This window comes from Micromys minutus (genome assembly GCF_963924665.1).
Source record: "Micromys minutus genome assembly, chromosome: 6".
NCBI lineage: Eukaryota > Metazoa > Chordata > Mammalia > Rodentia > Muridae > Micromys > Micromys minutus.
In genome coordinates, this window is record NC_137975.1 from 65,324,618 (window position 1) to 65,338,869 (window position 14,252).

Genomic DNA, 14,252 nt, shown 5'->3' on the forward strand with positions numbered 1-14,252 from the left:
GCCTTGAACTCACGGAGATCTGCAGTGGAAATTTCTGGTTTCTTTGGCGATTCATTTGTGTCATGTGGTGTTTTTCTGGAAACTTGTGTAATGAGAGGATGTTTTTGCTGAAGCAGACACATGGGAGAATGAAATACACACAGGAAAAACACCCATAAACACAAAATAAGTAAACAAAACAAGGTTAAAAATTTTGCCAGTACAATATCGTTTTGTTTTTTTCAGGAAGCTCCTCTGAGATACTGAATGCAAGATTTCCCAATGTTTAACGAGCACGCGCGCGCGCGCACACACACACACACACACACACACACACACGCTTGGCTTGGTGGCACACACCATTAATCTCAGTACTTGGAAGGCAGAGGCTGGTGGTTTTCCATGAGCTCAAGGCTAGCTTGGTCTACATAGTGAGACCCAGGACAGTCAGGGCTACATAGTTAAACCCTGCACCCCCCAAAGAAAATAAAAATATATTTCTATTAATTATATTTATACTTGACAATATATAACTGTATTTTAAATTTTTTATTTTATAGGTATAAGCATTTTGCTGTGTGTGTGTGTGTGTGTGTGTGTGTGTGTGTGTGTACCACTTGTATGCTTGGATCCTAAAAAGGTCATAAGACAATGTTGGATCCCCTGGAACTAGAGTTACAGAGGGTGTGAGCTGCCATGTGGGTGCTGGAAACAAACCCGGAGTCTGAGGAAAAAGTAGCTAGTGCTCTTAACCAGGGAGGCCTCTCTTCAGCCCCAATTTAAAAAAAAAAAAAAAATCTGCCATCCCACACAATCGGATGCTAATGGTCTGTTCTGGCTCTGGAATGTCAGCTCGTTAAAGACTTGCAGAAATAGAATTAGTGCATTAACTGGAAACATATCAAGTTCCAGACACATGTTTCCAAATTGCTTCCTAAGGGTGGTGATGCCTAAAGGGTGGCAGCATTGTTAATAAATATCACTTATACACTTCATTATTTCTGGGTTTTTTTTTATTTTTGTTTTTATTTATTTATTTATTTATTTATTTATTTATTTATTTATTTATTTTTGAGACAGGGTTTCCCCGTATAGCCCTGGCTATCTTAAAATTCACTCTAAAGCCAGGTTGGCCTTTGCTTTCCTAGTACTAGGATTAAGGGCGTGTGCCACCACCACCACCCAGCTACTTAAACATTTTCTAGTTGAGCATATGCCTGATATGTACATAAGATGCACCTCTTTCACACCTATTATGTGTGTGTGTATGTGAGTGTGTATCTGTGCGACTATGTATACATGTGTGCATGTCAGTGCGTGTGTGTGTGTGTGTGTGTGTGTGTGTGTGAGGGTGTATGAATGTGTGTATATGTCAGTGTGTGTGTGTGAGGGTGCATGATTGTGTGTATATGTGTGTGTGAATGTGTATATGTGTGTGTATGTATGTGTATGTATATGTGTGTGTGTGCGTGTGTGTCAGAGGAGGAGCTCCAGTGCCCTTCTCTGTCACTCTGCCCTATTCCCTTGAGACAGGGGCTCTCACTGAATCTATAGCTAGGCTGGCAGCCAGCAAAACGCCGTGATTCTCCTGTCTACACTCTGTCCTGGGTTACAGGTTTGAAAGGCCACACACAGCTTTAAAAAAAAAAACCATGAGTCCTGGGAATTTAGACTCAAGCCCTCATATATACACGTAAGCATTTTTACCTACCAAACCATCTCCTCAGCCCCGTATTAAACTTTTAAAGGTATGGCATGCAAACATGATAAATCATTTATTGTCTGCAGATGCCTGTTCTAAATTCTATGTCAGTTCTGATCTTTTTCAATTGATAAATAATCAATATCGGAAGTGGCAGATATTCAACAAAATAAGTGTAGCGTGGGGCAGAGAGAAGAGAAGGGACCTGGGCTCTATTTTAATGGGTTTATAAGCAGATCACTGAATGGTTCTCACTAGCTAAGAAGCACAAAACATGTCTAAGTTCTCTAGCTCCCTAAATGGCATTTTAACATTGTTTTAGTAAATGTTACAACATGTTCGGGGTTAATGAATCAATTATTATGTAGACAACACTATATTCCTTTCTAATTCTATGGACTGACTACCTGGAAGCCTGGGGAAGGCGCTTTAGTGTCACCTGGTGGTTTCCAGAGGCATAGCAGGTGCTTCTTGCCACTGTATGTCCAAATCTTTTTCTTAAAAAAATAAATAAATAATAATCAAAACCTAAAATATTTATTCTAAAAGTAAAATATTACGTGAGTATTAAGAATTCAAGGCCAGCCTGGGCTACAAAAGACTGAGGGGTTTCGTTTGTTTTGTTAAACATGCCTAAATCTGGGAAAGGATTTGTTTTGGCTTTCCTATCTTCAATTCTTTTTATTGATAAAATCCCCACAACAAGTGATCAGAGCTATTAAAACTGATATCCCTGGGTTTGGTTACTAAGAGCTTGTTTTACCCATTGCTTCTACTGTCATGGCATTTGAAATATGAATCGCTGTCTTATTTTTCCCATTTTAAAGTACTTTTTTCAAAGTGCTTTAGAGTATGTAGCCAAAATGTAGACTTTACATTTTGAGTTTACTTTGTTAATGACATTTCTACCTCCTTTCCATTCCTCTGCCCTTACTCCCTTTCCTTATTTTTCTCTTTCCCTCTTCCTTCTTCCCATGTCTTTTCCTTTCCTCATCTCTTCCCTCTCTTCATGCTCCTTCCTCTCCTTCCCCTTCCATTTCTCTTCCTTTCTTTTTTTTTAAACAACAGTCTTGATGGTAAGTGGTCTACTTTAATCCCAATACTCAGGAGGGGAGGCAGAGACAGGCAGATCTCTGTGAGTTTGAGGCCAGCCTGGCCTACAGGACAACCAAGGCTATATAGAGAAACCTTGACTTGGTAAATAATAAATAAATAGATAAATAAATAAATAAATAAATAAATAAATAAATAAATAAATAAATCCAGTCTCACGTAGCCCACGATGGCTTTAAACCTACTGTGTAGATGATGGTGATCCTGAACTCCCAATCCCCTGCTAACCCCGTTTCTTTTTTCAATAAAAGATAAACTTGAGTGGATAATCAAAGTGTCCAAGGCCAAGCCTGACAGCCTTCTTTCTGTGTTCTTGGCACTTGCAAGAGAGTGCTCACACATCCACACTCACACACCCACACAGACACTCCCACACTCACACACTCACCCCCCACACACATACATTCACCCCAACACACAGACACACACATATAATTCCCCCTTACATACATACACTCTCATATACAAATACACTCACACTCTCTCTCTCTCACACACACACACACACACACACAGATTCTCTCATACACAGACTCACACACATACAGACACTCACAAACATACACTCTCACATACACACACAGGTGCACACAAATGCACTCACACACATATACATAAATAAATGTTTAAAAATAACTGGGTATGTGTTTAAGTTTTTTGGAAGCAGCTCTTCTCCTGTGTCCTCACAATTAGAAGACAGGCTGGATATTCCTAGGCCTCAAGTTCCTTCAGGCTTCAAGGAGGCTCTTGATGCTCTTAGTGAGAAGAAAAGACGGTGGGACTAGTCACACTTCCTTTCACAACATAACAGATTCCAGCATAGTAGAAATTATTTCTAAGAAGTCTCAAACATCCAGTTTCCAATTTCCCTATGTGTTTCTAGCTTATGGTCATGTACTCAGACATTAATGTAAAATTCTCAACAACGGAATTTTAGTTAGTGAGTGGCAGCTAAAAAATACTTAGCAATATTAAATAACAGAACTGTAATTTACCGTCATGATCTATTTCCTAAGATAATATTTATCAAGGACTGAAACTTCAGGTTTACTTAAATTTTTTATTAAAATGTTGTCACTATAATCTGTATTTAACTTCTTTTGTTGTTCTCTGCAATGAACAGCAGCTCATGCAGACATAGGTTACTAACTGTCTACAGAGATACATGAAAGGCAGGGTTTTTAAATTTTTCTTATTGTTTGCTTTAACCAGCGCTAAGCCAACGATGGGAGACTACGTTAATCCAATGGAGAGAAATGCAGGAACTTTGTGTTTCCCACATTTACAGTTGAAGAGGGGTACAGAAAACCTGATGCTGTTGCAATGGTGAGCCATATCTCTGGAGAGAACTGGATGCCTCCAGAACAGAGAGGCAGAGCATCCATCCTCACCTGTGTGGTCCACAGTGTGTATCATCTGCCACGGTGACCTTGAAGCAGGTTTGCTGTGTGGTTACCTGGTACTCCTGGGGCTAGGCTGTGTTGACTCATTATCGAGGCTGCAGCAAAAATAATTTGTAGGGGTGCTAAAATTCTGTTAGGATTGGGGACATAGTCACATCTGCATGTTCACTTGCTAACAATTACCTGAAATGAGTGCATTTACTGTTTCTCAATTATGCTTCAACTGGGCTTTTTAAAAAAATTTACTATTTATGTGTGTGTCACAGGCCAACTTGTGAGGGTAGGTTCTTTCCCTCTACCCTGTGGGTCTCAGGGACCTAACTCAAGTCATCAGGCTTGGTGGCAAGTGCTTCAGCTACTTCTCTGGCCCAGGTTTGACTTCAAGGAAAAATACGATTCCTGGGGTACTACGCAGATCTTCTCCTACAGCCTTCCTTTCTCACCCCATCCCTTTGTCTGACCTGAGACACTTTCCACCGGCCATGCTAGGGATCAGGTAAGCCAACTGGATACAAAAACACACCAAAAAGACCATCCTCCATGATTATGTAGGCTTCATCCAGAGATGCGAGGATGGTTCCACATACGTCAATCCATAGTTGCAATCCACCATTTAAGCAAACAGAAAGATGAAACCCACATGATCATTACATTAGGTGCAGAAAAGGCCTTTGATGAAAATCCAACACCCCTTCATAATAAAAGTCCTGGAGACAGTAGGTATACAAGAAACATCCCTCAACACAATAAAGGCAGTTTACAGCAAGCTCACAGCCAATATCATTTTAAATGGAAACTTAGAGCAATTCTGCTAAAATCAGGAACAAGACAACAAGTCCATTTGTTTTATGCCTATTCAGTATATATTCAGTATAGTACTTGAGGTCTTAGCTAGAGAAATAAGACAAAGGAGATGCAAATAGGAAGGGAAGAGTCAAGTATCATTATTGGATGAAGATACAGCTGTACATATAACTGACCCTAAAAGCTTCCACCAGGAAACTCTTAGAGCTGATCGACTTTCAGCAGTAGCAGGATACAGATTTAACACACACAGATCAGTAGTGTTCCTATAGACAAATGAACTGAGAAAGAGGTCAGGGAAACAACCCTCTTCACAATAGCCACACTCACATAAAATACCTTGGTGTCTTAGTCAGTGTTTCTATTCCTGCACAAACACCATGACCAAGAAGCAAGTTGGGGAGAAAAGGGTTTATTCAGCTTACACGTCCACATTACTGTTCATCACCAAAGGAAGTCAGGACTGGAATTCAAGCAGGTCAGGAAGCAGGAGCTGATGCAGAGGCCATAGAGGGATGTCACTTACTGGCTTGCTTCTCCTGGCTTGCTCAGCCTGCTTTCTTATAGAACCCAGGTCTACCAGCCCAGGGATGGCACCACCCACAATGAGCTGGGCCCTGCCCGCTTGATTACTAGTTGAGAAAATGCCTTACAGCTGGATCTCATGGAGGCATTTTCTCAACTGAGGCTCCTTTCTCTGTGATAACTCTAGTTTGTGTCAAGTTGACACAAAACCAGCCAGTACACTTGGTGTTACTCCAACCAAGCAAGTGAAATACCTATATCACAAGGGACTCCAAGTCCCTGAAGAAAAAAAAATTAAGGAAAATATCAGATGACTTGGTAGGATTAACAGAGTAAAAATGGCTGTCCCACCAAAAGGACAATCTACAGATTCAATGCAATCTCCATCAAAATTTCAACACAATTCTTCACAGAACTTGAAAGGGGGGATTTTTAGCCTTATGTAGAAACACACACTCACACACACACAGAGACACACAACACACACACACATACACAGACACACAACACACACACAGAGACACACTAATTAAAATACTCTTGAATAAAACAATAACTGCTGGTGGTCTCACTGTCTCTAACCTCAAAGTGCACTACAGAGCCATAGTAGTAGAAACTGCATGGTATAGGCCCAAAAATCAACACATTGATCAATGGAATCGAATTGAAGGCCTAGACACAAATTCACATGTCCATGCATACCTGATTTTTGGTAAAGAAGCCAGAAATACACGCTGGGAAAAAAATACAGCATCTTCAACAAATGGTGCCGGTCAAACTGGATGGCTGCAAATAGATAAATACTTACCACCCTATGCAAAACTCAACTCTAAGTGAATCAAAGACCTCAACATAAGGTCAGATACACCAAGTCTGAGAGAAGATAAGGTAAGGAATAGCCTTGAACCCACTGGCACAGGGAAAGACTTTCTGAACAGAACCCCAAAAGCAACACAGGCACTAAGAAAAACAAGGAGACCACATGAAACTGAAATACTTCTGTATGTCAAAGGACACTATCAACCGAGCAAAGTGGCAGGCTACAAAATGAAAGATTTTTTTTACCAACTACACATCTGATAGAGTGCTAATATCTAAACACATCTAAAATATATAAAGAACTAAAAATAATCTGGACATCAAGAAAACAGCCCAATTTAAAACTGGAGTACAGATCTAAAGAGGGAATTCTTAAAGTCAGAAGTATAAATGGCCGAGAAACACTAAGAGATGCTCAACATCCTTAGCCACTGGGGAACTGTGAATCAAAACCACTTTGTGATTTCATCTTACACCAGTCAGAATGGCTCAGATCAATAAAACAAATGACAGCTCATGCTGGTGAGGGTGTGGAATAAAGGGGACCCTCATCCATTGTTGGTGGGAGTGTAAATTTGTACAGCCTATATGAAAATCAGTGTGACAGCTCTCCTGGAAGCTGGGAATAGATCTATCTCCAAGATCCAACTATAGAATTCCTGAACATAGACCCAAAGGACTTATATTCTGCTACAGAGACACTCGCTCAGCTATGTTTATTGCTGGTCTACTTATAATAGCCAGAAATTGAAAACAGACTAGATTATTGTTTGATGTTGGTTGTAGGTGCCACAAAGAGAGAAACTCACTAAGGTGCTAAGCTTTCATTTTCCTGAAGGAGAAAAGGGGTTTGGCCTTCTTGGAAAAGAGTGACACTCAGCTATCTCACTCCAGTTACTTCATTCAAACATTATACATGGCTAATTGGGGTTGGGAAAAGGTTCCAGGTACCAAAGTTATCTTGCCCTTGCTGCCTGTGAGAGCAGACAACCCACAGAAATCTCAGTCCCTTGGTTACCCATAGTCAAAAGTAAGAACTCCAGGTTTGCTAGGGGTGTCTTAGGACCAGGGCTGGTGCAGCTATAAGCTCTCACATATCACCAAGTGCAGACTCTCTAGAGAGACATTTCTTCAAGGTTCAATCTCAAAGCCATTCTCAGCCTTTACTGATTGACCCAAACATAAAGGCTTTGCTGAAACATTTTACTCAAAGCCAGACAGAAAGACTACACTGTACTTAGCACCACACTAGATGCCTATCAATGGATAAATGAGATAAAGGAAACTTGGCATAGTGACAAAATGGACTATTACTCGGTGGTTAAACAAATGAAATCATGACATTCTCAGGTACATATATAGAACTAGAAAAAAAAATTACCCCTAATGAGGTCACCCAGACCCCCAAAGACAAAAATGGTAAATAATCATTTATATGTGGCTGTTAGCTGTTAATTTTCAATAAGCAGGCTGCCATCTATACAGAGGTTGGATATAGAGTAAGAGGCTGGGGTTAAAACTTAGGGCCATTTGTTGGGTTGTATAGAAACCTACTACAGAAGAAACTTCTAAAATACATACATATATGAAGGTGATCCAAATGGAATCGCCAAACAACGGGGGAAATGGAGCCCCAGCCAGACATCTTTCATTACCAAATGAAGTCTCCTGTGCCAGGAATGGGTTACATCTAACCAAGCAGTTAGCCAAACAACCCAGGCTGTTGCCAAAGCTGTTGATTGCCCTCCACAAACCGAGGGTAAGGCCGCATCGCTGAAGACAACATCTACACAACTCACTGAGCATGGAGAAGTTGAGCTGGTGCTACCTAGAGCCTTCACATCTACTGACTAGCAAGTGCTCATGGTCGCGGAAGGTGCTCTGCATGCCACTAGAGGAAAAAGGTAAAGACCAATACCCAGTCCTAAATATGATGTCCCTGTCTAATCCCCCCTGACTCCCCCTACCCCCTCCCCCGCTCAGGAAGGCAAAAAGAAGGCCAAAAGGGAAGGTAGGAGAAGAGGGCAAAAAGATACAGCCAATGGGGATGGAGGACCAAGAAAATAAGGCCTTCCCAACACAGTAGAAGAGAATGTGGGAGCATGCACAGGGCTGGGTCAGATGGGCTTGCAGTGCTGAAAGAGGAAGGACACAAGCCCCTGTTCCTAACCCAGAAGCTATCTGCCATTGAGAATCGCTCACAAACCAGTTTTCTCCAGTGGAGCTAACTCACCGCACAAACAAACCCAAGGCCAGGTCCCAAGCCCAGTTAGCATATGGACAATGGACAGCACAAAATGAACTCCGTAGCATGTTTCTTTGCCTCGTAATTCTTTGTCAGGGCTTTTGTCCCCCTTATAGGTCTTTGGCATATGTGCTTCCATTTCTGGTTTTGTATTTTTATAAGATTTCTCTGTGTGTGTCTATGTGTTTACATGTGCTTCTTGAGTTTTTTCTTTGGCTCCTTTTCCTTCTTCTTCTTCTTCTTTTTTTTTTTTTTTTTTTTTTTTTTTTTGTCCTATTCTGATTTATTTTTATTTTCCCCATCACCATCATAATTATATGTTTGTATTCTAGAGAAAGAAAACACCGTGTGGATTTGGGTGGGTGGGGAAGTGTTGGAGGATCTGAGAAGAGTTGTGGAAGGAAACCGTAACAAGAATATGAAAAGAATTGTTTTTCTGTGATTTTCTCTTTCGTTTATTTTTGTTTTCTAGACAGGATTTTTCTGTGCAGCTCTGGATGTCCTGGAACTCACTCATTCATCAAGCTTGTCTCAGACTAAGATCCGACTGCCTTTTCCTCCCTCGTGGTGGAATTAAAGGAGTGAGCTGGTGGAATTAAAGGAGTGAGCTGCCACCTCCCATCTAGAAAAATTTTTTTCACTAAAAAATTTAAATGTCATATTTATAATAATAATAAAATAAGAAAAACACCACTCCCTAGAAATGCAGGCAAAGCAAAAGTGATAAGGTTGTCATTAGCTGCGTGCAGGAGTGTTTAGTTTTTACAGAGCAACCAGACTGCACTGGGGTCCACAGCTCATGCCAAGTTTGTGCCCTCCTCGTGTAACTTGTGAAGAATGAGAAACGCAGCTTCCCGCGCTTTAGCTCCTCTCTGGCTGGATAGCATCTAATGAATGAACCATCCCTACTACACACCAGTAAAGCTCCAAAAGGCGGTTGCAGAAACGGAATCCCAGATCTAGGCCTGGGCACACAGCAACCCTTGGTGGGGCATTGAACCCGGAGAAGGGCGCAGAGGGGGCGGGGCTCCGAAAGGGGCGGGCCTCATAGGCGACTTTCTGAAAAGAAGGGATTTCAAGGTGAAGGGATTATGGCCGTGGTTTAGTACAGTTTTGTGAGGGGTGGGGCTTAAAAGAGGGGCGTGGAGTTTTGGAAAAAGATGCAGATGGAGGCGGAGTTTAAAGGGGTGAGCGAGCGGAGGGCGGGGCTTGGAAGGTCGGGCACGTGGAGGGGGAAGTAGGCGGAGAATTAAATGACTGACCTGGAAAAATAGGCGGAACTTAGCGCCAGGGAGGCAGGGCTGTTGTAATGCATTTTCTACAAAGATGTCCCTTTTCTCTTGCCGTAGTAGGAGGCCGGAAGTTCCTATGAGGCGTGCTTTAGAGTTCCGGGACAGTGCCGGCACCATGTGGGAGCTGCTCTGAGAAGTTGTTAGCTGTCGAATCCTGCTGATATTCTTAGTTCAGGGTGAGGAGGAGCACGGTGCGACTAGGCGTTTCTCGGGACGGGGGGCCGAGGTGGGCCTTGAGACCATGGTTCAGGGCTGGTGAAGCTGGTGCTGCCGAGGCGTAGTTAATGCAATTGCTGTGGCGTTTGAACTTCGTGAGTCCTCGAGTGCCTGGGAAGCAGGTTTCTGTGTCCTCGAAAGTACTGAACGCCGTATTGCCAGTACATGAGCCCGGTGCTGCCATCAATTAAGCCGCTTGAAGTTTCACACAAAAAAAATCTCGCTGTTTGTTCTTAGCCGGCGTTTTGAGACAACCGCCTCCTTGCAAGATGACGTCCTTAGCCCAGCAACTCCAGCGACTCGCCCTCCCTCAAACTGATCCCAGCCTCCTATCTAGACGTGAAGTTGCCTCTCTGTTATTTGACCCCAAGGAAGCGGCCACAATCGACAGGGACACCGCCTTTGCCATTGGTGAGCACTTTCACTTAGCAAAGCTCCTGGAGCAATGATATTGGCGGGGTAATGTTCGGTATTTTCTTGTCCACCCTCCCCACTCCCTCTGTTCCTAAGCAGCGCCTAACTTGATTTATCTTGCTAAAGGGGGAAAAACCCAATCTTCCTAGATGCTTGAGCATATTTATAAGAAATGGTATCTAAAATTTCACAAACCAACTAATATGTAAAAAGGAAGAAAAGTGAAGAAGCAGAGCAATGACTGAGGTGCGAGAGGAGACTTTCAGAACTGGGTGTAGTTATAATAAGGACTAAAAAGAAGGGGTTTGGGGGAGTTCTTGTCATGAAGTACTTTCTTTTCTCCTAGTGAGTGGGATCAGGTTTATCCTTCATGTTAACAACTAAAGCCAATGTTTGAGAGCACATTACACGTTTAAACAGAATTCATGAACTTAGGGATGAGGAAAACTGTAGAAGGGTGTCTGTTGAGTTTTCGTAAAAAGAAGTTAGTTGTAAGTGACTCTTCTCCTAGGATGCACTGGCCTGGAGGAACTTCTTGGAATTGACCCTGCCTTTGAACAGTTTGAAGCACCGTTGTTCAGCCAGCTAGCAAAAAGCTTGGAGCGCAGCGTTCAGACCAAAGCAGTGAACAGACAGCTGGATGAAAACATTTCGTTGTTCCTCCTTCACTTGTCTCCTTATTTCCTCCTTAAGCCAGCACAGAAGTGTCTGGAATGGCTGATCCACAGGTAGCTAAAACTTACAGTTACTTACAGTTACAAGCACTTGTTAAGCTGTGTTGTTAGCTTTAGCAGACTTTGAAGGTTACTATGACTTCTAGAATGTCAAGAAAACATTCTCTTGTATTAAACATGCTGATCTTGAGTAAGGTGCCATCAGTTCCTGTTGGGTGTGTTTAGAGTTTGAAGGGGTTGGTTGGTTGGTTGTTTTTTGAGACAGGGTTGCACTGTGTTATCTCTGGCTGACCTCAGACTCACAGAGATCTGCCCCCTTCTTTCCCAGTGCTGGGAAGTATGCCATTGTCTTTGGCTAGTTCTGTTTTGGGGATAAGGTCTCATACCGCTCCCATTTGTTGTTATTGTTTTTTGTTTGTTTTGTTTTTGGAGACAGGGTTTCTCTGTGTGTAGCCCTGGCTGTCTCAGAAATCATTCTGTACACCCGCCTGGCCTCACACGCAGTGATCTACCTGCCTCTGCATTCCAAGTGCTGGGATTAAAGGTGTGTAGCACTACCACCTGGCCCAAGCTGATTTTTTTTTTAGCCTGGCTGGCCCAGAACTCACTATGCAGATCAGGTTTACCTCAGATTTATGAATCTGCCTGTTTTTGCCTCCCAAGTCCTGATTAAGGCTTTGAAGTCTTGCTTCTGCCTTAGTACTATGACTATGTGCTAGCAGACCAGACTTAACTGGGTCAGTTCTAAGGAGCTAATGCACCTTGACATTGCAGATCCATTCACAAGGGGGCAAACTAAAGTTCTTTCTTACCACTCTAGATATAAAGATTATCCTTTAAAATATCCACTCAAATCAAGTAGTATTAGTGATGTGTATTAAGCATTTACAGACCAGGCCCTGTACTCTAAGGACTCTGAGAGCTAGGAACGAAACTTTGACCTCTGCAAGAGCAACAAGTCCTCTAGGTGGATGAGCCATCACTCCAGCCCCTCTTCATGTAACTTGTATTTAGCAAATGTTAAATGTTATTATATATATCTATATGTATTTATCTATCTATCTATCTATCTATCTATCTATATATTTGGTTACTGTCTTATAACTTACCTTAATAAAGTTTTACACAAAATTTAGAGAGGTAGCTATGTTAGGGTTTATTGAGGAAAGCTTCATTTATGTAGTGTCTTAGGTAATACCAGAGCCTGTATAAAACAGATAGGAGGCAAGATTTTTGTAGCTCTTGTAGGGTTTAAAGAGATTGCTCATGGCAGAGAGTGCTTACTGCTCATGAAGAGGGCCTGGGTTGGGTTCAAATTCCGTTCGAGGCAGGGCTATTCAGTGACACTTTATCAGAAGAAATTAAGAAGAAAAAAGAATAGAAAACATAGACGTGTTAACTTTGTATTTTGTACTGATTTTAATTGTTTCGTATTTTTCTTAGGTTCCACATCCACCTTTACAATCCAGACAGTCTCATTGCTTGTGTCCTGCCATACCATGAGACACGGGTGTTTGTACGGGTGATACAGCTTTTAAAGATCAGTAATCCGAAGCACAAATGGTTTTGGCTGTCTCCTGTTAAGGTAGCATTGTTTAATGACATTCATTCGTGTATATAATCATTATAAATTATGATTAAGATTTTATGTTTTGTTTGGTTTTATGGTGTTTTGTTTTGTTGTTTTGTTTTGAGGCAGGGTCTAACTGTGAAGTCCTGGCTGGCCTCAACTTAATGATCTACCCCTTTCGCCTTAGTTGCTTAGCTACTTTTGTTTTTTGGGTAGGATCTCTTTGAGAAAAGGTCTCTGTGGCACTGTATGGTCTGAAACTCACTATGTAGACCAGGCTGACCTCAAACTCACAGATCTGCCTGCACCAAGAGCTAATGACAGATGGTAGTGGAGCTGCCAATCAGAACAGGGGAGAACGGATGGGGATCAACTTAATTTGATTTGGGAAAGTAAAGTCCTTAATGATCCTGGGATAGTCCAGTAGTACCTAGGCCATTAACTTCCTAGCAGAAACTCTTGCCAGTGCTATCTAGTATTTATTTAGTACGCCACATTAGACAGTGCATTTTATAGCATACCCTCATGGAGTCTCATAACTCTTCATACAGGTGAGGACATACTCAGAACATTTCAGCCACTTGCTAGAGTTCCTGTACCTGAAGTGGGCACATTACTGTATGCACTCTCTTGGTACGGTGCTACTCTGCATCTGTAATTTTGGTACAAAGGTGTGGAACTCTTAAAATACACAAATGAAAGGGATTAGGCTAACTTGAAGAACATCAGGATATTGTTAAAATTGAGCAGGAGTTTGGAATGAAAGGATAGTTACCTGAGAAGAAGGCCTAGTGAGATCTGTCTGCAGTAGAGACAGAAGAAAGTAGGTGTATGTCATAGGCAGGAACTTTACTCCAATGTGAGCTTGCTGATGGGGCTGGGAGAGGAGCTGCCGAGGAAGAGAGCAGACTAACAGACCACAGGCCTCCACTATGAGCTGATGACAGCAGTATTGGACTCAGAAGTCAGTGGGCACGAGGGAAGGAATCCCCAGTTTGAATTTAAAAGAACATTTAAGAATGGATATAAATCGGTTGGACTGACTGGAGTTGAAAACGTGCAGCCTGTAGTAAAGCTGTTGCTCAAACAGCCTTTCCCAGCACTCAGAACATCAAGCCCATTTTCTCCTGGTCTTCCACAGACTTCACCATTATCTAGAAACTCACTCTGGGTATCTAAACCTTATTCTTCCAATAAAGGTAACTTGTAGTCTTCATTTAGTTTTGTTAATGTTTATTCCCAGACCATGTGCAGTAGTAGTTAATAGTAGTAGTTAGTAGCAGTATAGGTTCGCCCAGGTGTATTTCTGCTATTAGGATATGGTGAGGCAGAGACAGAACAATTTCATGTTGGCTCAAAAGCCAAGTCCTACTAGGAGAGTTATGCAGAGCTACAGAGTTGAGGTCGAATAGAATATATACATAAGAGGCACAGGCTGGGTGTTTTGTGCTGAATTTTTTTGCCTTCATTGTCATCTGCTCTTTGGAGTTTCTAAG

General features: G+C 42.0%; 1 protein-coding gene across 1 annotated transcript in view; it reads left to right on the top strand.

Moving 5' to 3' along the window:
* Positions 1-10,367: 10,367 nt before the first annotated feature.
* Positions 10,368-14,252, top strand: part of HEATR1 (HEAT repeat containing 1) — a gene marked incomplete at its 5' end in the record, with an annotated part of 37,142 nt that continues 33,257 nt past the window's right edge. The window contains 3 exons of the mRNA XM_080918392.1: positions 10,368-10,509; positions 11,024-11,240; positions 12,630-12,771. Coding sequence (XP_080774518.1) covers positions 10,368-10,509; positions 11,024-11,240; positions 12,630-12,771 — 501 coding nt within the window. The remainder of the gene's footprint in view (positions 10,510-11,023; positions 11,241-12,629; positions 12,772-14,252) is intronic.